Source organism: Arthrobotrys flagrans (genome assembly GCF_004000055.1).
Source record: "Arthrobotrys flagrans strain CBS H-5679 chromosome Unknown unitig_0, whole genome shotgun sequence".
Taxonomy (NCBI): domain Eukaryota; kingdom Fungi; phylum Ascomycota; class Orbiliomycetes; order Orbiliales; family Orbiliaceae; genus Arthrobotrys; species Arthrobotrys flagrans.
The window spans coordinates 7,375,369-7,401,379 of NW_027137550.1; the positions used below are offsets into that span (position 1 = coordinate 7,375,369).

Consider the following 26,011-nt stretch of genomic DNA (forward strand, 5'->3'; position numbering starts at 1 on the left):
CAATCAACTTCAGACACACATTTTTTTTCCCGGTTCGACTTTCTCTTCACGAGCGATACAGTCATTTTGTCACGGTCGCTTCCTCGGACCTGGCCAGACCATGATATAGAATTTTCAATTTTCCGACCGCCTGGTTGTTTTTTCCTTCATATACTCGAAATGAATGCCCAATCCTACCTTCAATCCTTTGGCTGGACCCCCGGCACCTCCCTCGGTAATCCTCTCTCTCACGCTCCCTCCACAAGCACCTGTCCTTCCTCCCAACGTCTCACAAAACGTATCCTCACCTCCACCAAAAACAACACCCTCGGCGTCGGTCGTAAGCAGTCAAATCTCAATCATGCCGACCTCTGGTGGGAAAAGGCGTTTGATGTCAGTTTGAAAAAACTAGATGTGAACAAGGATACCACTGCGATACCGCAGGAAAAGAAAAATGTGGTGGACAACATGAACCTTTTTGCGGAATTGGGTGGTGGAAGAGGGTTTGGTGGGACAGTTTTGGGTGAAGGAGCAAAGAAAGGAGGAGAGAATAAGGTGGAGCACAGTAAAGCGCCTTTGTATCGGTATTTTGTACGTGGGCAAGGGTTGGAAGGGACGATTACGTCGATTTCTACGACTACTACTACCACAACAACGGTCGCCCAGACCGAGACTACGATATTGGAGAATTCCAGACCGAGTAAGAAGAGGAAGCGGGATAATGATGATGACGATGATAATAATACGTCATCACTCTCAAAGTCGGAGCGAAAAGCATTGAAAGCGGAGAGAAAACAACTACGGGCGGAACGTAGAGCCGCAAAGACCGAGCGACGAAGGTTAAGAACCGAGAGAAGGGCTGCAAAGGAGGAGAAACGAAAGTTAAAGGCTGAAAAGAAGGCAAAGAAGGAGGCCAAAAGAGCGGCCAAAAGTGTAGAACCATCTTCTGCCTCTTTAGATGAAGAAGAAGACGATGAAGAAGAAGAGAGACATGTCCAGTCAGACTCCGGAGTTGATATGTCGCAAGATGAAGCGTCCGTCGAGGAGGAGGTTGCAACAGAAAAGAAAGAGGAACAGAAAGACAAAAAGAAGGCTAAAAAGGACCCTGAAGAGACGAAATCCGATGCAAAGAAAAAAGAAACGAAATCGGATAGGAAAGCCAAGGACGGTTCGAAGAAGAAGAAGAAGGCTAGCTCGACTTCGAGCTAGCTTTGTCGTCTCGCCGCTGTAGACGCCTTAGAGTGTATGTACATTAGTATTTTTGGGGACAGCATAGATGATACCCATCAAAAGTTATCCAGCATTTCAAGATGGTTAAATTTAGCGATATTTAATACATATCAGTTATGATGGTCGAAAATACTTACGTAGACTCCACCCCTAGCCCCGCATAAGATTCGACAAACTGACAACGGGATTATAAAATACCCGGAACCTCAAGATATTAAACTTTCTCTAATGTACTGGCATATGCATATTGTTATTAACATCTGATCGCATATACCCCACCGATATCGCGACATACCGTCTTCGCCACTAACATAGGACCACACCTGCAGTGCACCAACACCTTTAGTTTCTAATTACGACCAATCCAACAAGGACAAACCCCACCAACAGCGTGAAAATCTGTGCCTAAGACCGATCTATAACTCATCAAGGTAGTGTTCTCACCCGCCCGCTGGGTCAGCAGATCATTACAAGCATCAGATTCATCCACAGTTTGCGGCTATTAAGTTAAGTTTGTCTCAATTTCTCATTGCTACCGTTGTATACATGTACCAATTGCACAACTTTTGCTTTGCTTAGGAATTACTACCTTATGGTTCGCCTAAACCCTTTGTATGAAGCTCTAACGGGCGAAAGGATCTACAGGGTCTGGATAAGTATTAAGAAGGTTGGAGGGAGTGCACATAAGATATCAATCTACCGTTTTTTCATTGGGAGCTTCTTGATAAAGTAGCTGGTGAAAAACGTTGGCCACGGGACTAGATGATAGTTCTATACATCTCCTTCCTGAATGCGATCTTGCCGAGTTTGGCGCCAACTTGGCTGACAGGGCTGCAGGGGAGGGGCATCTATATCTACGCGACCTTTTGGTAGTAATTAATATATACCCACGCGACCATATATATAGATAACGCTTGAGCTATGGTTCTAATATCCTTGTGGAATGGTACATGGTCGCCTAGAGTTTGGTATCACCACTATCTCTCAGATTGAAATTCCTCAGATCTGCTCGATCCGATATTCGGAGACGGTTAAAGTAGTTTATGATTTCATTCCCCCCTGCGGATACGAATCGACTGTAGATATGAACTAGAAGATTATTTTATTACTTAATAGCCAAGACCAAAATTTCGGGATCTTTCGATACGACTATCCCCTTCGCAAACCCTTCCCGTAGTATTTAGGGATCCTCCTTGTTCGAAACAGTCACGTAATTGATTCCTCGATTTGGGGGAGGCGCCTAGGCTGTTCAAGAATATATGTGTAATGTGGAACGAGGAAACAGCTACATCGTATTTACAGACATAACTCACGACGAGAATTTTCGAAATAGAATATACTATAGTACTAGTTTATCTCGTATCCAGAACTCGCCTCTATGAACGGTACTAGTGACGAACACCAAGAAAAAGACGGGATAGCGATATCGATGGGAGTTTTGCTGTTTTCTATCTCTCTAGGCAGACGCATAGATAGAGACACATGACACGCTAAACTATTCTGTGTGTTCAGACCGGGTTTGTAGACGGGTGAATTGTGAAGTTTGTAGTATAACTGCTATGTTGATTGTGAATTCGATTAATATATGTGGGGTGGAGTATCGATATCTTAGTCTTGAGGGTGGGGTTTTGGACATAAAAGAAGAGCTACCCCCCCTCTTCTTTGAAGTTTTAGAAATCACAGTCTCGGGATCGGATATACTTTGCTATATATCATCGATTAGATATCTAGTTAGAAAGCCTCCTAGTTTAATAGCATATATACACTACATATACAAAATGAAATTCCGTTTGGTCCTCGCCACTACCCTTCTTCTGGCCACCGAAGGCCTATCCCGTCGAACATGCGGCAGCGACAATCCACCCACCGAGCTCATTGAAAAGGCCATCCTTTTCAAAGCCATGAGCAAATTCAAACCTGGCTCAAACCCCAAAGCAGCCGAAGAAGATCCAGCTCCAAGATCTCAAGTCATTCCTTTGCATATTCATAACGTTTATGTAAATAAGACTAGGGATCAGGGGTATATTACCGATGAAGATGTTCAGAATCAGGTGTGTATTTTTCAATGCCTTCTTCATTTACGTGCGGTGAATTTAGTCATGGGGTGTAGATATTAACGAATCGGATTTCTATATGAATTTAGTTCAATGTTTTGAATGATAACTATGCGTCCACTGGTGTTTCATTCGATCTTAGGACCGTAACGCACACCGAAGATAAAGCGTGGGCAATGGCTAGCAGAGGGTCGACTGCTGAACTAAACATGAAGAAGACCCTAAGAAGAGGAGGCTATGCCGACTTGAATATTTATATTCGACCATTGAGGAGTGGACTTTTGGGTAAGTCAATGCCGTTAGTATATATCAAGCTTAAATATAGATAGCTAACAATAAGCCTAGGCTACTGCACGTTCCCAGAGGACATCGTCAAAGGCTCTGACAAATTCTTCCTCGACGGCTGCGACGTCCTCTTCTCATCCATTCCCGGTGGCGCTTCAACCGGTTATAATGAAGGGAAAACCGCTACCCACGAAGTAGGCCATTGGTTTGGCCTTTTCCATACCTTCCAAGGTGGATGCAGTGGTGGAGATCTAATCGATGACACACCGGCCGAGGCGTCGCCGGCCAGTGGATGTCCTGTTGGAAGGGATACTTGTCGCGGAGATCAGTATCCCGGGTTGGATCCTATTCATAACTATATGGATTATTCTGATGAGTATGCTATACCTTTTCGAAGTTTTTATATACTCTAAGTAGGATTGAGAACTAATGTGTGGGTTTCCTTTTCGATAGTCCGTGTTTGACTGAGTTCTCGCCCGGACAGACGGTTAGACTGTACCAAATGTGGGACCACTTCCGTGTTCCTCAGGGTTCTTCGAATAGGACTATTACCCGCACTTCAATGCATTAGTTAAGTTATTTTATTGGGGTGGTATGATTGAGCCATGTGATAAATCTTGGCGATATGATTTCATATGATTTCAGAGCTGCCGCCGCCTTTCAAGGTCGGCATCACTGCAATTTATCTTGTCCTGGTCGAGATACCGTTTTCTTACGCTTTCGTTTCGTTATCCATTTTTATTTTATTTACGAACATCTATCTTCAGGAATTCAATGTATTAGATACCCCGATACCTATTTGCCTTTTTTTCATGTTGTTACGATATATGACTATCAACCTTTCTTTATATACTTTTGTCCATGGTATCCTTGCGAGTTTCGAGAGGATAGCAAACCAGCTAGCGCTAGCTGTATAACAGAGCCTTCATACATAGCCAATCGAATCTTGATATTAACACGCTGCCAGGGCGATGCGGCCGTTAAGCTACCAAATATAGAATATTCCTACCCTAAAACTCGATTCCAAAAACTTCAAAGCAGCATATAATGGTAAAAATAGTTTGTCTTTCGGTACCAATCTTGAACCTGAAATATCGAATCAAGACGTTAACACGCTGTACTTAAAATGCAATGCTGTGGTGCCGTGCAGGTAGTGGAGCACGACCAGATTTTACAGCTCCAAAAGTTTTGTACGGATTTGTTGAAATACCACGCGATCGCCACGGAGGAGATCAGCACGAATCCTCCGCCGACTCGGACTGAATTAACAAGAGTTTGTGCCGCATTTTATCAATTCTGGATATATTCCGTTATATAAGACACATACGCCGTCGACTTGCGAGAACGCGTGGCAGATTACGAAAATTATGTATGAGGTTCATGGAACGATAGACAGATAATGTCGATGTTTACGCGTTGTCTTATTGAAGTTTTGGAGTTTAGGGAGTTTGTGATTCTCAAGAATTCATTGATTCCTTGGTTGAGGGATTCTGCGAAAGAGGTTTTTGGGAGGATTGCAACCGATGACGAATACTTGGAGACTTGTAGGAGGAGGAGAAATTTTGCGTTCAGGATTGGTCTTTGGGAACGGAGTGTACCACTTGGTGAGCTATTGTTTCCTGGATTTGTTATCTTTTGTCCCTTCGTTCTCGCCTTTTTAGTGATCGTGGGCTTATACATACCTAGTAGTACACTACGATCAAACGTCGATGTGGTCGCTAATATGCGAGTTAGGCCCGAAAGACTGCTGGAAATTTCTGTTCGAAAGCACACAAGGAACAAGTAGCGACGGGCCTTACGCGGAATGTCAAGATAGAATACGGAACACTTTTCTCATTTTGGAAGAGAGCCTGGAGGACGATCCTACCCAGACATATTGTACAATACCAAGGGTTTGTAGGTGTAGGTATGGTTTAATGGAAAGAGATTTCAGCTGGTGGTTTTTGAGGGAGGGGGACGAAATGGCTGATAAGTCAGTTATCGTATGGAATGATTGGAGGCTTGAGGAGTGGGGATTCAGTTTTCCGGTTTTGATACCCCCGCTTTCGTTGAAGGGTTGAGGGAGGGGATACAGAGGAGGTGGTGAAGGAGAAGTATTTAAAAGCATATGGGAGGGCGAAGGCTATCGTTGAGGTTTGTAGACTCATTCATATGGCTCTTGCCTTAGTTTGAGTATCTGCTAATAAGGGCGATCGAATTTAGAAAACGATGGCCCTTAGGTTCACTGACTATCTTTTTAGAGAATATTCAGAAAAACCTTGTGCAGGATATTCTTTGGGATCACAGAATTCGAATATATCGAGTAGGCTAAAGAAAGAGTGGTTTTCTGAGGTAGGCTCTACCAAGTGTCACTGCGCGAAAAAAAAGCACGATGAAGAGACCTTGATATCTACCAAGAGTCTTCCTTTTTTTTCTTTTACAAAAAGATGCAAAAGAGGAAGAGGTTCTTCCTAGAAGTGGCTTTCCGTGGCGAAGATTTTATTGAGGGGTATGTACTTTAGACCGTCGATATATAACTATATAAATATGCAGATATGTTGTGTAACACCCCCCCCAAAGTATATGAAGCACTCAGCCAACTTGATATGCAACATGTCGGCAAAGGGCCTAACATATTGCAAACAAAGGCACAACATCCTGACAAAGGATATCCAAAGCTAGTATCCGTGCCACTAGGATTATTAATTCAGGCACTATTTTGGAGTTCTAGACGGCCTATAGATCTACTCTGTGTTGTTGAGGTCAGCTTTGAGACCGGGTCTGTCAATACAGTCGTGCATTCCATTTATGCTACAAAGTTGGTGGCTGAAGTTGGGTATGTTTCAGATTTCTGGGCTCAAGCCTTCTAGTTTCCTGCTCTCCTTTAGTTCAAGCCCCTGATTACATCGAGAGGACGATTGACTCAAATTCCAGTTTCAAGCCAATGCAGGCCGACATCCGGTCTCGTACCCATGCTATAATGGAAGTTCTAGCACAGATTGTTCAAGGAACCCAACAATTAAGACATCAAAGACCTCGAAAGATCATCAAACTTAAGCTTCCAAAGCCTGCCCTACAAAATCTTGGTGCTGCTCCAAACCCTTGGGATAGCAATACGAAAATCAAAACCACACTGGATAAAATGGCATCTACCTCGTCTATCACCCTAGATCTTCCAACCAGATGCTCCATAAACGAGAACCAGTTCAAATTAGATCAAAATATGTTAGAGACTCTTGGCCGTGTCACGATCCGCCATATCTGGGCGACATCTCGAGTAAGACGGTGTCCGGGGACTACTATGGCACATGTTGTTGAACAACCAGCGGAATGGATCGTGCATCTTGAATGCAAGGGTTACAAATCTATCGGTAGTTTGTTTCGGATTGGAATGATCACATCAACTAAAATCCTTGTGGGCACACTATGGGCGGCATTAAAGGCACCGCCGAAGTATTTCGATCTCTCACCCGTTACTAAAAGTAGTGTTCACGGTATTCAGTGGAGGGATGTTGAACAGTTCCTTGAACGGCTACAATCGACAACGGATACTGCATCAACAGAGACTGAAACTTCCATACTTCAAGCCACAGAGAAGAACGTGGTTCAACCGGATTTTGATAAACTGATGGCAAGTCCGGTCAGTCCCTTGCTATCTGAGTCGACTATGCCGGGCCAGCCTCCGAAAACGAAAAAGAGAAAATACAGAGATCTCAATGCCCCTTTACCACCGGGAGAGACGTGGCTAAACATGCCAGAACTATCAAGCCCACTTAGCACCCCGCCCGATACTCAGCGCCGCAAACTCCGCCAGGGCCGTCATTTTAGAAATGTGAACTATTCAGCCGACCTGGAGTCGTCACCAGAATCCGATGAAGATGGCGGCCGTATAGTTTCCGACCTCGCGGATGAAAGCGAAGAAAATGAAGAAAACAGTGAGAGCAGTAGCGGGGATGAATATCAAGAAAGCGAGAAAGAGATAAGCGAAGATGGGAATAGAAGTATCAGTGAGGTTACTGATAGTGATGAGACTAACGAAGAAGGAGATGAGCCTCCACGTCTACCTAGAAAAAGATGCACCCCATTGAAGTTCTGGGGAGCCAAAGAAATCCAAAAAAACCAAGAGATGGTTAAAAAAGCACTCAGAGGAACTGCTAGAGAGACGGTTACGGAAACCACGAAGGGGGGTGCTAGGGAAAACACCGTTAAAGAAAAGAGTCCAGCAGAAACGCGTGAAACAAGAGAAGACAAAAATGCAAATGGCAATCAACAAAAATCCAGCGAAGTGAATGCGCCTATCTCTTCGACTCCCCAAACTCTGGATCCAACTAAAGAGCCTCAAAGTCAAATGAAAGTTAAAGATGCCAGTGGCACAAACAACGGAACGGCTGATCTCGTAAATCAAAACCCCCCAAAAAGTCACAGTACATCGCCAGAACACCCGGTTCAAAAGCGAACGAGCAGAGTGTCTAGAGCGCCTAGTCCTTTACCCGATGACGATATGGTCTATTTTTCACCCGGTATCAAGGCCCAAGAAATCCTTACCGAATTCAAAGCCTTGCGAAACTTGACAAAACATAACTATGATCACTACAAAAATGTAGAGAGGAAAGTCGCAAAAATATCCGAAGATCAATTCAAAAAAGATGAAAAACTGGATATATTAATTCAAGAGATGGGCGAAGTTAGGGAATCTATGAAGGAGCTTACGAGCGCAGTAACTCTTTTGTTTGCATTTTGTAAAGGGCAAGATTTGTGAGACCTTCATATCATGATATCATTGGGTTTGGTTCACGAGACAAATATCATTCAACGTTATTCATTTGGATATTTTGAAACTTCTCGGTGTAGTGTTGTTGATATGGCATTCTGCTAGTCCATGGCCGTTTATCTAACCGACATGATAGTACTTGAAAATAAAATTCTTGGAAATCACAGAGGAGAGCTATAGAGTTGTAGAGTTGAAAAAGAAGTCCCATGTTTTGATAGCTGTAATGTCGGGGCAATGTTGGACCGGGTTTCTTTCGATTGTTTACGACACATATCCGTACGCTAGGGTCGAGTGAGATCATCTTCAATGCAACAGTAAAGTTAGTGCGAATGATTAAAGTATATAGGAACATAAAGAGGCCATCTTACCTTCCAACAGTTTGGAAAGACATTCGCGTGGTTAGCTGGGTCGAGACCCCTTTCATAACTTCCTAAATCCTTAGTACGATACGGTGGCTATTCACAAGGCCGCATCTAGATTTACACTTTTATTATGCAGAAATGCGTCAAAACTGGCAGAATATTTGTTAGTCCGGCGAGCATCAATATTCGACATCCAACAGGCCAAAAACACAACCCTTGAGGATCATTGGGGAAAAAATACGGATCGATATAATAGTCTAGAGAGAAAAAAGCCAACAGATCCGACCTCCGAAAGCATTTCGATTGTCAACTAGCTCGTAGTTTTAAGAAATATGGATGCCATTGCATATTGTATTGAATGAGGATCAAAACAAACTCCATAGAGCCGGTTTAAGGAAACCTACATTAAACCTCGGCATTAATTTTTAATGACAAAGCCACGACATTATATTATACAGTATACATCATTCCAACGCCAGTATTCGTATTATACAATTCAGGCATCATATAAAACCATGGCCGGGCAACATATGTCTTCCGTGTAGTGAAAGTAATAAGACATCTAGATCGATCGAGCCGGTTGTCTAACAGCAGTGAATTTTTGACTCGAACCGGGCGAATTCTTTCAACTTTCGCCCACTGACCGAATTCACTTTATCCCATCCAGTTAGCATCTGTAAGTTTCCCTTCATGGACGAATTCAAACCTGTTTCGTTTGTTTGCTTTTCTTCCTTCAAAGAAATATTGTCGTGGTGCGGCCTAACTGGGCCAATTGATTTTGGCCTTGTGTTACCTTCTGCACGAGCTCATGCATCCAAATCCAGGTGTACATAACACGGACATTCACAACTACCTTTACCTGAGACTGCGTTAGCTACCTAGCCCCAGTCACCAACTTAAACCGTTTTTCGAACCTAGACCTTCAACATCAGCTTCAATAAATATACCTTAATACTTCAAAGTCTCCTCTATTTCTATCGCCCGCCCTATAGAACCTCATAGTGCCATGTCAGGGGCGATTGTTCTAGGCCAGGAATCAGCCATGGCGAACCTTTCGACCCGGAAATCAAGAGACTCTCCCTTAGTACCCAAATAGAGAAAAAATTAGATCAAGAAACTCTGGACATGCTCCAGCAGGTTAGCATACGCTCCGTTTGGAGGGCCACCGCAAAGAGAAAGCACATAACGACAAAAACAGCGAAGAATAGAGTCTGGGCTCAACATATTGAGAAAATCGGCTATGGAGCTGTTGGAAGTTTATTGACCGTCGGAATGGATAATTCAATCGACGTTCTCCATGAAGAGATACTAGAGCGACTGAGAGGCGAGCCCAAGTATCTCAACAGGATACCAACCATTCGACAAGATATTTTTAGCATCTAAGGGAAGGATGTCCAAGCAGCAATAAGGAGATGTTAAAGAGGGGTAAGAAAGAGTGGACTGGGTTCCACTAGCCTTTCTCCGAACTTAGGGAGTGGTGCTATCCTAGGACCAAATCAAGATGAAGACCCTACGACTCTAAGGAGTCAGGTTCCGCAGACTACATCTAGTAATACACCACCCACCTCACACCAACCAAACATATTGGAAACGAAATACCATAGTAGCTTAAACATTGCTTCGCTCCCTACTTTGAGCCAGCTCCCAGGGTGTTAGAAAGCGACGCGGAATTGCAACTAAGAGACCCAAGCACTTCACTCAGTGGCCAACCGCGACAGAAGCTGCCTTCGAATTATCGATCTTCTTCGCTAGAAATTGATTGGTCAGAGTTCAGGGTCTTTGGTATTACCAATAAGAAAAAGAAAGCCACGATTAGTACTGGATCTAAGAATCAAACCTACACAGCCAACGGCGGGATCTCAGAGGTCGATGATGAAGACCGCCTTCCACAAAGAAAGCGTCGTACGCTAGTGAAAACAGGACATCCAAAGAGAGTCAAAACCAATACCCATACTAAAACCACATAAATATCGGAAGATGACCAAGTTGCGGCCCTAATGCACGGGCCAGGGAGCAACTGTGCCAACAATAATCCGAAAAGGGTTGGAAGGAACATAAGCAAGGTTTCAGCTATCCCGGAGGTAGATAACTCCACGACCACCTCAGGCGGGAGTGTGACGTCTTCCTTAGAGCAAAGGCAATCTACCAAATAAAGCTGCTCACTAGAGTCAAAGGACATCCTTAACGAATCTAAAGCTTTGCAGAACTTAGCAAGGTCCCATTTCGCTTCTCGCCAGAGCAGCGGAAAGAAAGATCATTCATTGGACAGAAGGGTGTATGCATATGAAAAGAAAATTGGTAAATTGACGCAGGAGATGGATGAAGTTAAGAAGATACTCAAAGAAGTCAATGGTGTCATGGGAACTTTGCTTGCTTTCTGTAAGGGTTAGGATCTTTGAGGGAAGAAAACTTAACTATAATGTATAGCCTTCAATGAATGCATATATTCTCGAGATTTGGGATTTGATCATATTACATAAGGAAGTACATACATTATACGCCTAGAGTTATGAGAAGTTTCAATACAACTTAAGTACTCATTAGGATAGCACGAGCCCGTTGCGCAATTGCAAATGTAGTTAAAGTATTCCCGGCAATATTTCGTACACCTCTAGCCTAATTAACTTACCTAGGTGTCACTAAAAAGTAAAACATCGGATGCACGCTAATTGAAGTTAAGGTACATTTCATATCTTGGGCTCGAAGCCGGATTTAATGTTGTAAATATACCTACGTAAGTATTCCCCCAGTTTCTTTCGAGCCTCTATAGATATATAGGCTTTCGATGAAACTAGGCCTTTATAAATTTCCCTAATTAGTTGACCTGTTTACTTTGAATGCTCTAGAGGTCGAAGTCCCTCTGAAGCACATAAAAAACCACTCGAACTTAGATCAAGCGGACTATCTTGGTATTTGCCAAAGCCCAAGCTATAAAAGAGAGAGGAATAATAAGTCGGTTAGAGAACTTGGGAAATTAACTAAAGAGAGGAAATGAACCTTAATGTAGCTAGGGCCCAAAGCTCGACCTGGCCAGCTGGGAGACAAACCCGAATATCTAGAATAGATTTATGGATGTACATACTTCTTGAATACGTTGTTGAGCGTTTGACATGTGATTTATCTTGTCACTTTAAGCTTAATATCGTATTTGCAACGGTTAAACTTGTGTAGTATACCTGTACAATGGAGTTAATCTCGAGGCTAGAAATGGAGTTCCAATCGTCTTGGGTATTTGAAAGCTCTGGCACCGAGACTAACACAAGTCCCTCTATTATAAAATTTCCTGCTCTCTCCTCAACACCCCCATTTCGATTCTCACCATCACCTCGCGTCTCACCTTCAATTCTCACGATCGATCACATACTTTTCATCATCAATTCTCACTATTAGTTCTCGTCATCAACTCTCATCGTTGCTTCTCACCATCACTTCTCATCATCACTTCTCGATATCACTTCTCGCATCTCCCATCTTAACTTCACTTCTATCTTCTCGTTGCATTGACGAGCTACCCATCCTGACAATGGCAAGTTCGGAAGATTTGGTTTGACAGAACAAGTCAAAGACACCACAATCTCCCAAGAAGGTTTCCTCGATTGAGTCTATTCTCGGGAAAACCCCAACCGCAAGCCCAGACGCCTCGCTTCCACAGGGCAAGCTAAATACACCATAGTCTCCCAAGGAGCCCCCTTCGAAGGGGCCTACTACCGCGGAAAACCCAACCGCAAGTTCCCACACCTCACCTCCAAAGTTTTTTCGAGACAAGAAAGCACCCGGTGTCAAATACCTAGAAGACACACTCCTCGAGGACATCTGGCTACAGACAGTCTACAGAAAATACGCAAAGTCAAATTGGTTGTGGGAATTACAAGGCTATAATATTAGGACAATCGGTGACCTCGAATGTTTCGATGGGAAGGGGGGGATGGAGAGATTAAAGAAAAGGATCAAACTCTTTTTCGAAGAGGAGCTAGGCATAGAATATGAGAAGGAATGGAAGAAGCAAGTCAAGCTTCTGAATAGTGATGACTTTAAGAACACTCTTAACAAGAGCAGGAAGACCCCCTTCCATTATGGATTTCAAGAACTCGAAGAGGAAGAAAAAGAAGAGGAAGATGAAGATGAAGGGACAATGCCCCACGGGACTACGAGCGGAAAACGCAAGGCTGGGATGATGATTCATCCCCACGCCTTCAAAATCCCGACTACGAATCCAGTGAAGGATTCAAAAAAGTCCTTCCTCTACCCAAAAGGAGGAGGATCGGCCGATGCCGATCACTTACACTAGGATGCCCAACCAAACCTGCATTTGGGCGAACTGGCGATGAGAATGTTGGGCCAAGAAACCCGACTTGTGCTCGGCCGGATGGTCAAGGCGATGGGGGGGCTTAACCCTTGGACGAAGGTGCGGCGGGGGAGGAAGTGGGTTCAAGATTCTAGTTAGAGCCCAGGTACCCAAATCCCAACTAGTAGCTAGATCCGGGGGGAGGGAGGGGAAGAATTGAACTGTCCAGAAGCAGCACTTTTTTAATATTAATTCTCGTTAAATTTAAAACGCATTGTCTTTCCGGTCTCGTATCCAGGTGTCTTTCCCACGATCGTGATACGTAGCTGGTGGATAGAAGGAGGCTCAAGACTAAGATAGAAGTCGTGGCGCACGTGTTGTGCGTGTGGTAGTTCCCAAATCCGAAGTCAGCCTGAAAAGGAAATTTTCGACGTCGACTCATACTCGACCTTCAAAAGCCCACCAAGCCCACCTCGTATCTCCGAACCATGCAATTCACAATTGTCATTTATTGCCAGAAATAATATCCCCAGCCCTTCCTTTCCTAATTTCCATTCCCTTCGCTATCAATCCCACAACAATGGCCAACTCAAAGTAATCCCCCAACCCCTCCATCCCTCCCAAACCACCCCACTAACCCCCACCAACAATCCAGGTTCGAATACGTCCGCCACTTCGAACTCTCAAACACCACCTACCTCCTCCCAAACACTTACATAATCATCCGCATCGATGGCCGTTCTTTCCACCGCTTCTCCACCCTCCACTCCTTCACAAAACCCAATGACCCACGTGCCCTCTCCCTCATGAACGCCGCCGCCGTCTCCGTTTTCCACGACCTAGGCGGCGAAGTCGTCTCCATCGCCTACGGCGTCTCCGACGAATTCTCTTTTATATTACGAAAAGAATGCAACCTCTTCGACCGTCGAGAATCGAAACTCGTCTCAACCGTCGTATCAATCTTCACAGCATACTACATCTCCCTCTGGCCTAAATATTTCCCCTCGCAACCACTACAACGCCCCCTACCAACCTTCGACGGAAGGGCAGTATGTTATCCAACCATTGAGAATGTAAGGGATTATTTAAGTTGGAGACAGGCGGATTGTCATATTAACAATCTTTATAATACTACTTTTTGGGCGTTGATACTGAAAGGTGGGATGACGCCGCAGGAGGCGGAGAAGGAGTTGATGGGGACGCTAGCGAAGGATAAGAATGAGATTCTGTGGAGTAGGTTTGGGATCAATTATAATAATGAGGAGGAAATGTTTAGGAAGGGGAGTGTGGTTTATCGGAATGTGAGGTTTTTTCTTTTTTCTCCTTTATATTTGAAATTATTTTTGGGATGATGCTGATGATGAGGGTAGTATGGCGCCGTACCGGAATCTTCAGCGGACGATAAAACAGATGAGAAAGATGACGATTCGGAAAAGAAAGAGATGGCAGCTGAAACGAAACCGACAATATCACCGGCGGAAGCACAAAAGGGTAAATCAAGATCACAGCAAAAGCGAGAAGCGAAGAAACTCGCAAAGGCGGAAGTGGTAATCGAACACGTTGATATTATCAAAGATACGTTTTGGCAGAAGCGGCCGTGGATATTGCATTGGACGTTAGGACGGCAAAACGAGTATGCAGGGACGGAGCAGTGATGCTGTTTCGTAAGCCGAATATATCCGATATTTGATTTTTTTGATGTTGCATGACCGATGATACCCATAAAAGCATTTTGTTTGTAGATATTAGTGCCATACGAAAGAAATATTTAATCCGGCGTCTACGGTTTCTAATTTTGTTGAGGTTGGAAAAGAGAAAAACTGTATATAGCTCAACGGCGACGAGAAAAAAGATATAAAAAAAAGTTATGTATACAAGAACTAGAATCTCGCAAAAAATTAACAGGGTCTAAACCGAGATTCTAGCACGAGAAAACCCCAAAAAGGAGTATTCTCTTTTTTTGCTTTCTTTACAAGGAAGTTTTCTGGTTTTTTGATTGCTAGACTTTGATATTGTCGCCAAAACTATCACAATCCAAGGATATAGGTGGGTAAGGTTGACAAGACCGTTTACGAGAACATACGGGTCATGCTGTAGTAAAAATTAGTTATATGCACCTTTATATAATCACAGGGACTGCAAGGGGAGTGACATACTCGTTTCTGATCCTCTGGTAATCGAACAGACCCTCGACGCTACCGAACGCGCTGATGGCAATATCCTGGTCCCAGATGTGCTTCTCAGCGAACTTCATGACATCCTTGGGGGTAATAGCTCCGACGACTCTCTCAACTTCACCGGGTGTCATACGGCGACCGGTGGTGATCAACTGTCGGCCAATATCCTCAGCGATGGCAGTGGTGCCATCGAGGGAGAGGAGGAGGGAGGCCTTGAGCTGAGCCTTCGCGCGCTCAACTTCGGATTCATCGACCGAGGTGGCGAGACGGGTCCATTCCTATCGCAATTAATTAGACGGATACCTTTAAAAGATAAACAAGGGTACATACTCTCAAAGCGAAGTGGACGAGGTCGTCGATTTCAGTCAAGTGGTCGGTGACGAGGTAGATACCCCAGAGGCTATCTCCAATCAGTATCTCGAACTATCGTAAGATTAATCTTGATGTACATACCCGGTGTCGCTGTAGCTGGTGCTGAAGCTCATGAAGCTGTTGGCAAGGTGGTGCTGGTGCACAAAGCTAGCCAACTTGCTTCCCAAGAAAGGAGCATTGCCCATAGCCCTGTCCCAGTTTCCGATAATGGCTTGAGCGACCAAGGCGGTGAAGTAGTTGTCGTCCTTCCAGCTGACACCCTCGACGGCAATGGCGATGTGGGCAGTCGGGTAGGCATCATCTCTGATTCTGACTTCGGAACCGACGAAGTCTGGGATTTCGCTTCGGGCGGATCCAAAGACAGTTGGTGTGGGCGAGCTCTGGAGGTTTCCGAAGTGCTTCTCAGCGAGCTTGACGAGCTCACCGTGGTCGACACCACCGGCTCCGACGAGAACCATCCTGTCGGCAGTGTAGTTCTTCTTGATGTAGTCGACGAGATCCTGACGCTGGATGGCGAGGATGTTCTCCTTAGGTCCGAGGATGGTTCGGCCGAGAGCCTGGCCCTGGAAAGCGGTGGCGTGGAGATGGTCGAAAACAACTTCCTCGAGCTGCTTGTCGACTTCCTCCTGTTCGCGAAGGATAACCTCACGTTCTCTTTCAATGGCAGATTCGTCGAGACGAGAATTTTGAAGGATATCGGAGAGGATTTCGACGCTCTTGGCTACGTCGCTCTTGAAGGCCTTGGCGTAGTAAACAGTGTTTTCCCGCTGTAAAAGTTTGATATCGACGTTAGATATTGGTGGAGAGATGACGGGTCGGAATGGATACATACCGATGTGTATGCATTCAAATGGCCACCCATGTTCTCGATTTCAAGCTCGAGTTGGTTCTGTGTCCTGTTTTTTGTTCCCTGGATAATAGATAGCTTAGCACCCCATGTCTTCTCGAATAACATATCGAGCGATATATTGAGAGTATAAATATATACCTTGAAGGCAAGATGCTCGAGGAAATGAGCAGTTCCATTGTTGGCATTAGTCTCCGCTCTGCTTCCGGCATCGATCCAAACACCTAGAGTCCATCAGTTTCGTATTCCTTCCCCTGGATAGAGTACCCGGCTCGTATATCGGACGAATGCATACCAACGGTGGCGGTCTGCTGACCGGGATTCGACTCCGTGGCTATCTATCTCAACTATCAGCCATTGCATGCCAACGACACATCGAATATGATATACAATCGTACCGTGAAGCCATTGCTCAAAGTGGTGGTCTCTGTCTTATTTGGGGTCCATGTGGCGGGGGCAGTGGTGGCGGGGGACGCAAATGCCCTGGCGGACCGGGAAGGCTTGAGGATGGATTTTGTGAGACCGGCTCTGGGAAGTGCCAGGCGCGATAGGGCTTGACGGGTAGCAGCCATCACGGACGAGGATCGGAGATGAGGACGCGGGGGTGGTCGGGGAGGAATTGAGATAGTTTGGGATAGGTGGTGGTGGTCGGAAGTCAGTTCAAGTATGGGGATGTCAACAGTCGAGTCGGCTTAGTCTCGAGGTCTCGGACAGAACGACGAAAATTTGGCTGGGGCACTTTTACACGACAGCGCAACGCACAGCAGGGCAATATTAGGCGAGGTTTTATCATGAGGGGCTTCATGCCAGCACCTTTCGGATGTTATCACGACTTCTATTCTTCGGGAATTTCTATAAAAACTGACCAGATAGAATGCAAAGAGCAGAGCTATCTTTTTATCAAACTCGGATGTATATCCGGTGCTTGCGCGTGGAGTTAGACGTCTAAATGTGAGCGGTTCCTATGTGGTTCTTTCACATGATATCATCGCAATGGAATTAGCTAGCCTGCCATTGGCCGGTTTGTCCCTCCACGGTTTTTGGCCGACGAGAAATTCACAACATCAAACTGCCCGGCTGCCACTCGCACGACCTTCCATCTTCCCTCCCTCCACCTCTGTATCTCTCTCCAAAAAAAAAAAAAAACGACCACCGTCAGAACTATCTCCAAGTCCAAGTCGATATATAGGTAGATAGATAGAACAGTCTTTCTATTCCATTCCGGTGGTTGTTTCCAACAATGGCGTCGACTCTTCGCTCGTCTGCTGCCCGACGAATCCTCGCCACAAAGCCCACCTCGGCAATACGGCTACTACCGCAAACCCGAGTCGCTGCTTTCCATGCTTCGCAAAGGCATCAGATTCTGCCTCCCGGACCTCGTACGTGCCAATATCTCATCTGAGAGATTGTTTCTATCGAAATATCCAATTTCAATGAGAAGGAACGGGTCGGATGAGGATATTTCGCTGACTTATATGGCTTTTTTTCTCGGCTACAATAGAGGTCGTCCACGGCACTGTCAATGACCCGGTCCCAATTCCTACACCGAATGCTACGTATGTCTTGTTTGAATACTCGATCATCAAAGATTCTCTAGAAATTCAATTTCTAAACAAGTATATAATTAATAGTCATGGATCCTATCACTGGGCATTCGAAAGAATCATCGCCCTCGGCATGCTTCCGCTCACCGTTGCTCCATTCGCCGCCGGCACCGCAAACCCTGCCCTCGATGCTGCTCTCGGTACTGCATTGATTCTACACTCGCATATCGGTTTCGACGCTTGTGTGACAGATTACTTCCCAAAGTATGGATTTGCTATCGATTAGACAGTTCGATTTAAAGAGCACATGCTAATAGACTCGGATAGGCGACAATATCCAAAGACAAGAACATTCATGGTTTGGCTGCTAAGGGCATCTACCATCACTGCTGCCGTGGGACTTTTCTCCATCCAGACGAACGATGTCGGACTTACAGAGGGTATCAAGAGGTTCTGGAGGGCATAGATGGGCCAAAAATTCGGATTGGGTAGTTGAACGAGAGGAGCTTTTTCTTGTATATGGACCGTACCGAAGGTTTTTAATCTACGCTTTTGATGATTGCTAGGAATTTGATATTGTAATTTCAGAAGGATATATAAGCTTCAATTGGAAGGTAGCTTGGCCTCGAGACGATAAAGTAGCAAGGCTATATAGAAGAGCAGTACTAAAATACATTGTCCAATCTCCATATCCCCCTAAAAAATGTCGTCATACCCTACACCGACGCGACTAACCCTCATCTCCACCCCTCCCACCCTCTGTTAGCGCAGTACCTAATTTCATCTCCCCTCTCCATCAAGGGATCAAGTCATCACTCACCTAAGAAAAAAAGAGGGCGAACAGTCCTCCCCACTAGAGTAATCGGAATCGAATCATACCCTCCGTCCTCCCCACCCAAAAGGATGAAAAGGAACGTCGAATACGCCACGTATCGCACTAAAGTAAACCTCCCCTCTCACATAAACCCCCTCCCTCCCCCTCCCCCCACCGAAGCAGAGAACGAAGAAGAAAAAGAGTAAATGATCGAGTACAAGAGGAATAACCATCTTCGCACTGGACTCCCATGGGGTAAGAAAAAGACAGCATCGCCGACGAATCAATGACGTTGCTCCTTCTTCCCCGTGATTTCTGATGCCGAACGTGCGGACGTGAAGAATCACGTCGGGCCCTTAGGGGCGGGTTTTCGAGCCAGGCTCGAAAAAAAGTGAAGATTACTCCGAATTTCTCACTCGCGTTCTGTAGGTGATTTTGAATCCTCGGAGGATTGAAATCAGTGTGTAGCAAGGAAACGTGGCGTTGGTGGGGTGGACTGTTGAGGGAAGAAGAGGAAGAGAGGGAAGAAGCGAAGAGGATCGGGAATTTTATATGCCAAGAGAGTTGAGGTTTGTGTGACTCAACACAACGCAAAGTTTGTCCAAATCCAACAAACGCCTTCGAAAGAGAATATCGAATCGAGCCAGTTGGCCCAATCGAATACATCTTATTGTTAACTTCCTGATCACAGTATTCATTTCGAATAGTTCCAATGCCCTTTTATTAGCTTATTGTGTGTATTTCGTATGTATATTGCATCAATATAGCCTCTATTCCTCTTGTCTCCTCTCCAGACTCCTCAACTGTGCTATTCCTCTAGTTTAAATATAGCAGAGAGATCTCTACGATTCTTCTCCGGCTCCGGCCGGTCCCTAGAAAAATGAGAGATAGGAGATCCTCTGTATAAGCTGTGGCATCGATACTCATTTGACAGACCGAATTTCGAAACCAAAATCGGAGTTAACAAGAACAATACCTCCATAGTTAGATATTTCGGCCATCCACTCCTGAAGCCCCGGATTCTTTCGCCGTAATAACTCCGAAAAATCATCCGGACGATAATAGTAATCCGAATACGTCCTAAAATTCTTCAACCCTCTAATCTCCAAATCCCCCAACAAAAACTCGAATTCATGCGCACTTTCATAAAACCTCACTTCCTCTTCATCGCTAGACAACCACTCTGAAATAAGCTCAGTCCCAGCATGGCGCGTCTCCATGGTCAAATCTTCAAGACCCATAAAAGGGCACTGTGCAAATTTTCGCCACCATGCTATCGAAACTTCTTGTTTTATGGTTAAACTTTTGGTGTTTTCTGGAGGGATGATGAAAAACGAGGGGTGGAAGAGGTAGCCCGAGAGGCTGAGGCCACGTAGGTGTTTTAAATCCGTGATTGCAGATTGAAGTCCTTTCAATTGGGGTAACTTGATAACCGATGACGGGGTATCACCGATACTTTCTCTCCATTTGATGGAAAGATACTGAAGGGAATGCGTTCCTTTCAGCGTATTCGTGAATAGCTCGATGTCGCTAATTATTCGTGCCATAGAAATACCAAACTCCTCCTGTTCTCCGCCAAAGCCGAGTTCCAAGTCCGTAATGCATTCGAGTGCGAATAATTCGATTGGAAAGACAAAGGGCCTTCTGAGGCCTCCATACTGATCCGCCATCTTTGCGACGATGGACGGCCTTTGGGGTAAATTTAATTTTTGGTATTCTTTTAAGGTCTTCAGGAAGTTGGTTGCTCCGTTGGAAGCCCGCTCTGCAAGTATAGTTAGTATGACATTGATACATAAATCTAGACTCTAAATTTCAAAACCACGACGAAAAGCACTCACCAATATCCTCCCAACACAATTCCACCTGTTGCAACTGAACCTTCCCCGCCAACAACTGCTCATCAAGAATCTTCGATAGCCCATCCAACCCCGGATCCGTCCCCCCAACCCCCTTCTCCGGCATCAAATCCCCTTCTTTAAACACCACCTTCTTAACATGCACAAACCCCATAGCCTCAACTCCAATCTCTTCAGCAATTTTTGCAAGTCTATGTAACCCACGCGAGTACCTGGCCGCTGCACGCCTTCTCCTTGGACTATCAGTGGATTTGAGGGTATGCCATAGATGGGGGCGTGTGGCGTGGTATAAACGCTTGGAGGTACGAAGGAATGAGGCTCTGTCGTTTGGTTCGAGGTAGCCGATGATGGTGGAGAGGAGTTCTTGGGGAAGGGTTTCGAGGGGGGATAGATTCGGGGGGTCGATTGGGGTTCCCATTGTGGTATTTATTGCAGTGATATATGAGATTTTGAATTGCTTTGGTCTGCTGGATCGTTATATAGAGAGGGGTCAAGTTGTGATATCCAGGACCCAGGTTGGAGATATTGTTGCCAAAGATTACATAATTGTGACAACACGTAAACAAAATGTTCTGTGATGCCAGTTCAATTCGAACTTAATCATTCTACTCCCGAAGCCAACTCTTCTACCATATGTATCCCTAGGGAATTAAGCTCACAGATAATAAAATAGGGATTCATCTCTCTATCTATTTCCTTTTAATTTTAAATTTTTTTAAGAAAACGATACTATGTCAAGACGGACTGGTCCTAGTTAGTGGTAATCGTCTACTGCGAGTCTTTGCAGGGACATGTCTTTCGAGATACATATATAAAGCACTCACCCCGATACAACATCTGAAACAAACAATACTCTACCTTATACTCCCAATACGCCAGCAACCACCCCGAACCCTGCTAGTGAATTATCATAGTAACTATGTCGTTTGTTTTCCAACATTCTCCAGCTTTCGTACCATAATATTCTCCAACCGAAAGTCTCCATACGTAAAACACGGCGGATGGTTTCGAAGTACTTTATTCATCAGGCGAGAATAAAGTTGTAACCCTAGGCCCGGCTGTGGAGATGTATATTTTATAAGATTTGAGGCGAGTGCTTTGTTGAACTCATCTCCTGGATCGAAGGGTCCGTCTACCAGACCATTAGATCGAGAAGTATCACCAAATCCAACCAAAACGGGTCGTTTTCCGATACTCCGTAGTATCCAGGTACAGGTATATTCCGAAGTTCTCGAAAGTATATACGTATCCTCTAAGCTGCGAGGCAATCGCCTGTTTTTCTGGGTCTGCAAGGAAATTCCAGATAGTATCAAGAGAAGTTCCTTTAATTTTTTCTATGATAGTAAAATCCTTGGATTGTTCATTATTTATGTAGAAACTCGATGGTTTCGATTTGGTCGGCTTCAAGATCGTAGAAACGTTTTTGGACGGCTGAGCAAAGGTCGTTATTATCCCCTGCATTGTTTATCATGAAGCTACCGTGATGGTCCGCAAGATACGCAATGACAGTTAAGGAGTTTTTGTAAATAGCCAAAATCTACCAGTTGAAGGTTGAGGACCGGAATTCTCGTCTCCCAGAGGGCTTCAATTTTGTGATAGTCTTTCGCCCCTACAGCAATTAAGAACTCCGAACCCTATTCTAGCCGCAGACTCGCAGACTTCGTACAATCTTTTCTCGCGAGTCAGCATGGTCCCGTGAGCCGCCCTCCCCGGAGTAGTCACACAATCTGGATTTTTCTCGGAACGGGTGCTGAAAGTCGATCGTTTTGTTGATGTCAGCACCAGAATCCAAGAACGCTGTTAGCAGTTCAATATCATGCGGTTGACTTTGCGCCGAACGGTACCACAGATGGTCCCAAATCGACGCCCATACTGTCGTCATTGAAGAATTGACTCCGAGCCTAAATGTTGCTTGTAACATCCGTAACGAATATCGGAAACAAACTCTGCCTCACAGCCGTAGTGGATAATTGAAGTCCATATATTCGGCGTCAGATATGCGGTATCCGCCCGCTCCGAAGCAATTCACTGCGTGGTAGAGCTCGCGTATATCAGCACCGGCGAGAGATATATGATTTCAATATTTTTATAACTATGTCTGCCATATTTCCTCCAGCGCTCCCAAAGTGTAGAACCAAGTGATCATACCACGAGGAAACATGCTCATTTTGGTCAAGACGAAATGCTAATGCGATTGCTTCTTGCGCTGCCGCTTCTAAGATCTCGCTCAATATCGCTGGACTGAGTAGATTTTCAATAACAATAGAAGGTCTATTGAAATCGGGTCCAATTCTTAGATAAGTTCTCCAGGGAAAGAGAAAGCACCGTAGCCAGGCAAAAGTTGCTTCGATGTCACTTCTCAATATTGCCGCTATGAGGATATGTGTGGGCCCGCAGGAAAATCTATTTGCAGACAGCAACTCGATACGATTCGCACTGTCCGTGAACAATGGCAGGAAACGGAGACACTCTGTCCGATTGCTCGAAGTTTCCACCTCGGCTACCGCCATCTTTGAGGGTTCCCATAGCTTGAAGAAAGAAGTTAGATCACCAAGTACAGCTTTGCAAGCAAACAGCAGGTCTGCGTTTCGGAAATTGACCCCGGTCGGGTTTCGGTATGGAGTAGCTGTTCTATCACAGTCCCCGTACATACTGAGAAATGGCGACTCTAGACCACTCCCGGTTCGGGGCCCCAAAACTTCGAGGACGCTGAGAAATTTTTCATTGTCGTCAGTCATGTGACCGCTGTAGGACACATTTCCAACACATGCATCGAGTACTTTATAGAGATCAGAATCGATATCCTTGTGTGATTCTCTAATATGAAGTATAAAATAATGGCTGCCTCTGAGATAGAAGATTGGTAGAAGGCCGTTGGAGACTGCCTGGACGGAAGCAGCATCTCTTGATAGAAACCACTTCAAAATGGGTCGAGGGTCTAAGGTATTCATTTGATTGAGCAACTTATGGATTTCATTAGGCCACCAGCTACCATTCGAAAGATGGAACGGGATAAGGTTTACAGCTATGAAGGCTTAGTGGGCTTTCACCGTACTGAGGTCAGTCGAGCCTCGACCCTCGGGAGAAATTGCGATTCTTTGGAGCCCTTCGAGAAGCACTTCGGTGAGTCGCAAGGTGGGCGAAAGGCCTATGACTGAAGGCGGCATGAACGGCCTTGCCCTTGGTATCATAAAATCATCATCGGCGAGAGGGGTGAAAACTTCGACGGCCGGTGAAGAGACAGCCATACTATCTGGATTCTGGGTACAGCGTTTCCTCGCTAAATGTGATTAATTTTCAAATTGATTAGAAATTGGTGAACTCTTACGAAAAGATGGGTTGCATCGACGGCCGGCATTCGTACCCAAACAAGGTTCGCCGGAATCTATATACTGCCTCATCAGATCCAGCTATAACATACGTACGGGTTCTAAAGCAAGATGTCTCCATTAATTAAAAGAACCAAAGTAAAAAAAAATATCTAACCAATCTACTCGATGCCCATAGCCTAATCGTATTTTTGAAGATCTTACAAACCATCCATTCAACTTTCGCCATAACAACCGCACACACCAGATCAAGACCTATTTATACAGTATCTTCCCAACTTGCATAACATTTGATCAGCTGCCCCCGTACTTTAAAAGCAAGTGCGTTTTGTCACTATATAATAGAACGAAAGCACTTTATGAAATAGAAAACTGCAAATTCTGATGACTTTCCTTATTAGCATCGATAAAATGCATCTTGTAACTCGCGGCAACTACCCCCAGGTTATGCCTACCGGGATCCCCGTCGGTTTACTATGCATACCCTGCCTATTTGTGTTCGTCTTTGTCATGCGGTTAATCAGGCGAATAGCCAAGTATGGTCCTACCGAAGCGCAACCTACGGGCGTGGAACTTGCAGGAATGAATGCTGCATATAATCTAGGGATTACGGCGGGCAGTAGTTCATTGTGGTTGGAGTTGTTGCATAGGGGCTCGACTCCTGTTGATAGTCCTAAGACAGCCAACAAACTATCTCTTCCGTCTGTGCTTGTAAAGGAGGCATGAGAGTCACGCTCCTATCTTACTCGCATTCATGACGAAGCCAAGTTCTTTCGAAATTTCGCAACCCTATTCCTTTATAAGGTTTTGTTGCAGACGCTGTATTGGTATGATGGGTTTTGCAACCGTGAAGGACCCTGGGGACTATATCCGAGATCCAGACTTACCGTACGCAACACATACAATGTTGTATTTCTGAAAAAGGAAGTTAGTAGGTAACCTCCTCTAGCCTCGAATACCCCTCCTCGATATCGATCCTCGATCTTCCCCACGACCGCACGGCCTCATCTTTCGTGACGTCAAGCGCCCGCGATTAATGCAAGGAGTGGTGATATAAAGTACTTCCCGAATCAATGTAACCCCCATATACAGTACATACACTACATCCAAAGTTCACAATAATATTGCGCTACACTGCATACGCATTAACCCCAGAGACTCCACGATCCTGAATATCAAGAGCCATCGCCACCATGCCAACAGCCAAACAATCCATCGAATCCTCCCCCCAATATCTCACCCTAACCTCCTACACCAACTTCCTCTCCACCGACCTCAACACTCTAACGACCCTGACCTCCTCCATAACCCCCACCACCCCCACCACCACAATATCAACCTACCTCGAAACCCTCTGGAACTCCCTCCTCCTCCTCGTCTCCCAAACAGAATGGTCATCCTTAACCCATCAAAAACTTTCACTTTTACTTCACCGTTTACAAACCCATTCTTCGGAATCTTCTTCATATCTCGGGAAAACTGAGGTTGAACCGTTACCGATATATAACGACACAGAATTCTCTTGGTCCCAATTACCGGATTTAAACATCTACATCAGAGACTGGTATAACTTCTCCCCCCCATTCTCCCCCTCATCAACCCCCCTCCAAGGCTTCACCTTCTCCAACCAAGAATGGGTAAACCTAAACGCCTTCCTCGCAACCCTCACCCGCACCTCCCTAACCTCGGAAACCCCCAATAATACCCCAACAGACTACTCCCTCTACGCTCTCTGGTCTCTCCGCTCCCTCGAAGTCGAGACAGAATCATTAAACACCCTCGACCCGGCAGACATCCAAACAGCAGCAGTCTGGATCGTTATTGCAAAAACAGAAATATATAAACTATGTAAAGCAAACACGGAGTATGAGGGGAACTTGGCGAGAGGAGGGGACGGCTTTCGAGAGAAGGGATGGAAGGGGTTTAGTGTTGAGAGGTGGAGGGTTTGGGAAGATGCGTTCGGGGAGATTTTGGAGTTGGAGAGTGAGAAGGAGGAGGGGGAGGTTGAGATCATTAGGTTGGTCAAGCAGGCGGAGGTGGTGATGAGGATGGTGGGGGCGGGCGATTCGTGATTCATATTGCCATATGTACTAATGAGGGGAAGCATGTTTTGAAGATTTGAAGAAA

The 26,011-nt window shown here is 45.2% G+C and overlaps 9 protein-coding genes across 9 annotated transcripts; 7 read left to right on the forward strand and 2 right to left on the reverse strand.

Annotated features, from left to right (window-relative positions):
• Positions 1 to 159: 159 nt before the first annotated feature.
• On the forward strand, positions 160 to 1,188 carry DFL_005175 (uncharacterized protein; the record flags this gene model as incomplete). Its single annotated transcript, XM_067634395.1, has 1 exon — positions 160 to 1,188. One exon carries the CDS (start codon positions 160 to 162, stop codon positions 1,186 to 1,188), a length of 1,029 nt encoding a protein of 342 aa, XP_067492468.1.
• Positions 1,189 to 2,987: 1,799 nt separating this feature from the next.
• On the forward strand, positions 2,988 to 4,119 carry DFL_005176 (uncharacterized protein; the record flags this gene model as incomplete). Its single annotated transcript, XM_067634396.1, has 4 exons — positions 2,988 to 3,260; positions 3,353 to 3,548; positions 3,609 to 3,924; positions 4,002 to 4,119. The coding sequence occupies 4 exons, from the start codon at positions 2,988 to 2,990 to the stop codon at positions 4,117 to 4,119; spliced, it is 903 nt and encodes a 300-aa protein (XP_067492469.1).
• Positions 4,120 to 6,507: 2,388 nt separating this feature from the next.
• DFL_005177 (uncharacterized protein) lies at positions 6,508 to 8,286 on the forward strand (the record flags this gene model as incomplete). The annotated part of the gene is made up of 1 exon (XM_067634397.1): positions 6,508 to 8,286. The coding sequence occupies one exon, from the start codon at positions 6,508 to 6,510 to the stop codon at positions 8,284 to 8,286; it is 1,779 nt and encodes a 592-aa protein (XP_067492470.1).
• Positions 8,287 to 11,867: 3,581 nt separating this feature from the next.
• DFL_005178 (uncharacterized protein) lies at positions 11,868 to 12,948 on the forward strand (the record flags this gene model as incomplete). Its single annotated transcript, XM_067634398.1, has 2 exons — positions 11,868 to 11,888; positions 12,334 to 12,948. 2 exons carry the CDS (start codon positions 11,868 to 11,870, stop codon positions 12,946 to 12,948), a joined length of 636 nt encoding a protein of 211 aa, XP_067492471.1.
• Positions 12,949 to 13,525: 577 nt separating this feature from the next.
• DFL_005179 (uncharacterized protein) lies at positions 13,526 to 14,600 on the forward strand (the record flags this gene model as incomplete). Its single annotated transcript, XM_067634399.1, has 4 exons — positions 13,526 to 13,539; positions 13,601 to 13,994; positions 14,121 to 14,246; positions 14,316 to 14,600. The coding sequence occupies 4 exons, from the start codon at positions 13,526 to 13,528 to the stop codon at positions 14,598 to 14,600; spliced, it is 819 nt and encodes a 272-aa protein (XP_067492472.1).
• Positions 14,601 to 15,014: 414 nt separating this feature from the next.
• DFL_005180 (uncharacterized protein) lies at positions 15,015 to 16,913 on the reverse strand (the record flags this gene model as incomplete). Its single annotated transcript, XM_067634401.1, has 8 exons — positions 15,015 to 15,036; positions 15,102 to 15,400; positions 15,453 to 15,522; positions 15,576 to 16,261; positions 16,327 to 16,404; positions 16,483 to 16,565; positions 16,637 to 16,679; positions 16,740 to 16,913. The coding sequence occupies 8 exons, from the start codon at positions 16,911 to 16,913 to the stop codon at positions 15,015 to 15,017; spliced, it is 1,455 nt and encodes a 484-aa protein (XP_067492473.1).
• Positions 16,914 to 17,581: 668 nt separating this feature from the next.
• Positions 17,582 to 18,351, forward strand: DFL_005181 (uncharacterized protein; the record flags this gene model as incomplete). Its single annotated transcript, XM_067634402.1, has 4 exons — positions 17,582 to 17,720; positions 17,843 to 17,897; positions 17,973 to 18,149; positions 18,213 to 18,351. 4 exons carry the CDS (start codon positions 17,582 to 17,584, stop codon positions 18,349 to 18,351), a joined length of 510 nt encoding a protein of 169 aa, XP_067492474.1.
• A 1,271-nt stretch (positions 18,352 to 19,622) lies between these two features.
• On the reverse strand, positions 19,623 to 20,973 carry DFL_005182 (uncharacterized protein; the record flags this gene model as incomplete). Its single annotated transcript, XM_067634403.1, has 2 exons — positions 19,623 to 20,461; positions 20,538 to 20,973. 2 exons carry the CDS (start codon positions 20,971 to 20,973, stop codon positions 19,623 to 19,625), a joined length of 1,275 nt encoding a protein of 424 aa, XP_067492475.1.
• A 4,104-nt stretch (positions 20,974 to 25,077) lies between these two features.
• On the forward strand, positions 25,078 to 25,956 carry DFL_005183 (uncharacterized protein; the record flags this gene model as incomplete). The annotated part of the gene is made up of 1 exon (XM_067634404.1): positions 25,078 to 25,956. One exon carries the CDS (start codon positions 25,078 to 25,080, stop codon positions 25,954 to 25,956), a length of 879 nt encoding a protein of 292 aa, XP_067492476.1.
• Between the last annotated feature and the right edge of the window lie 55 nt (positions 25,957 to 26,011).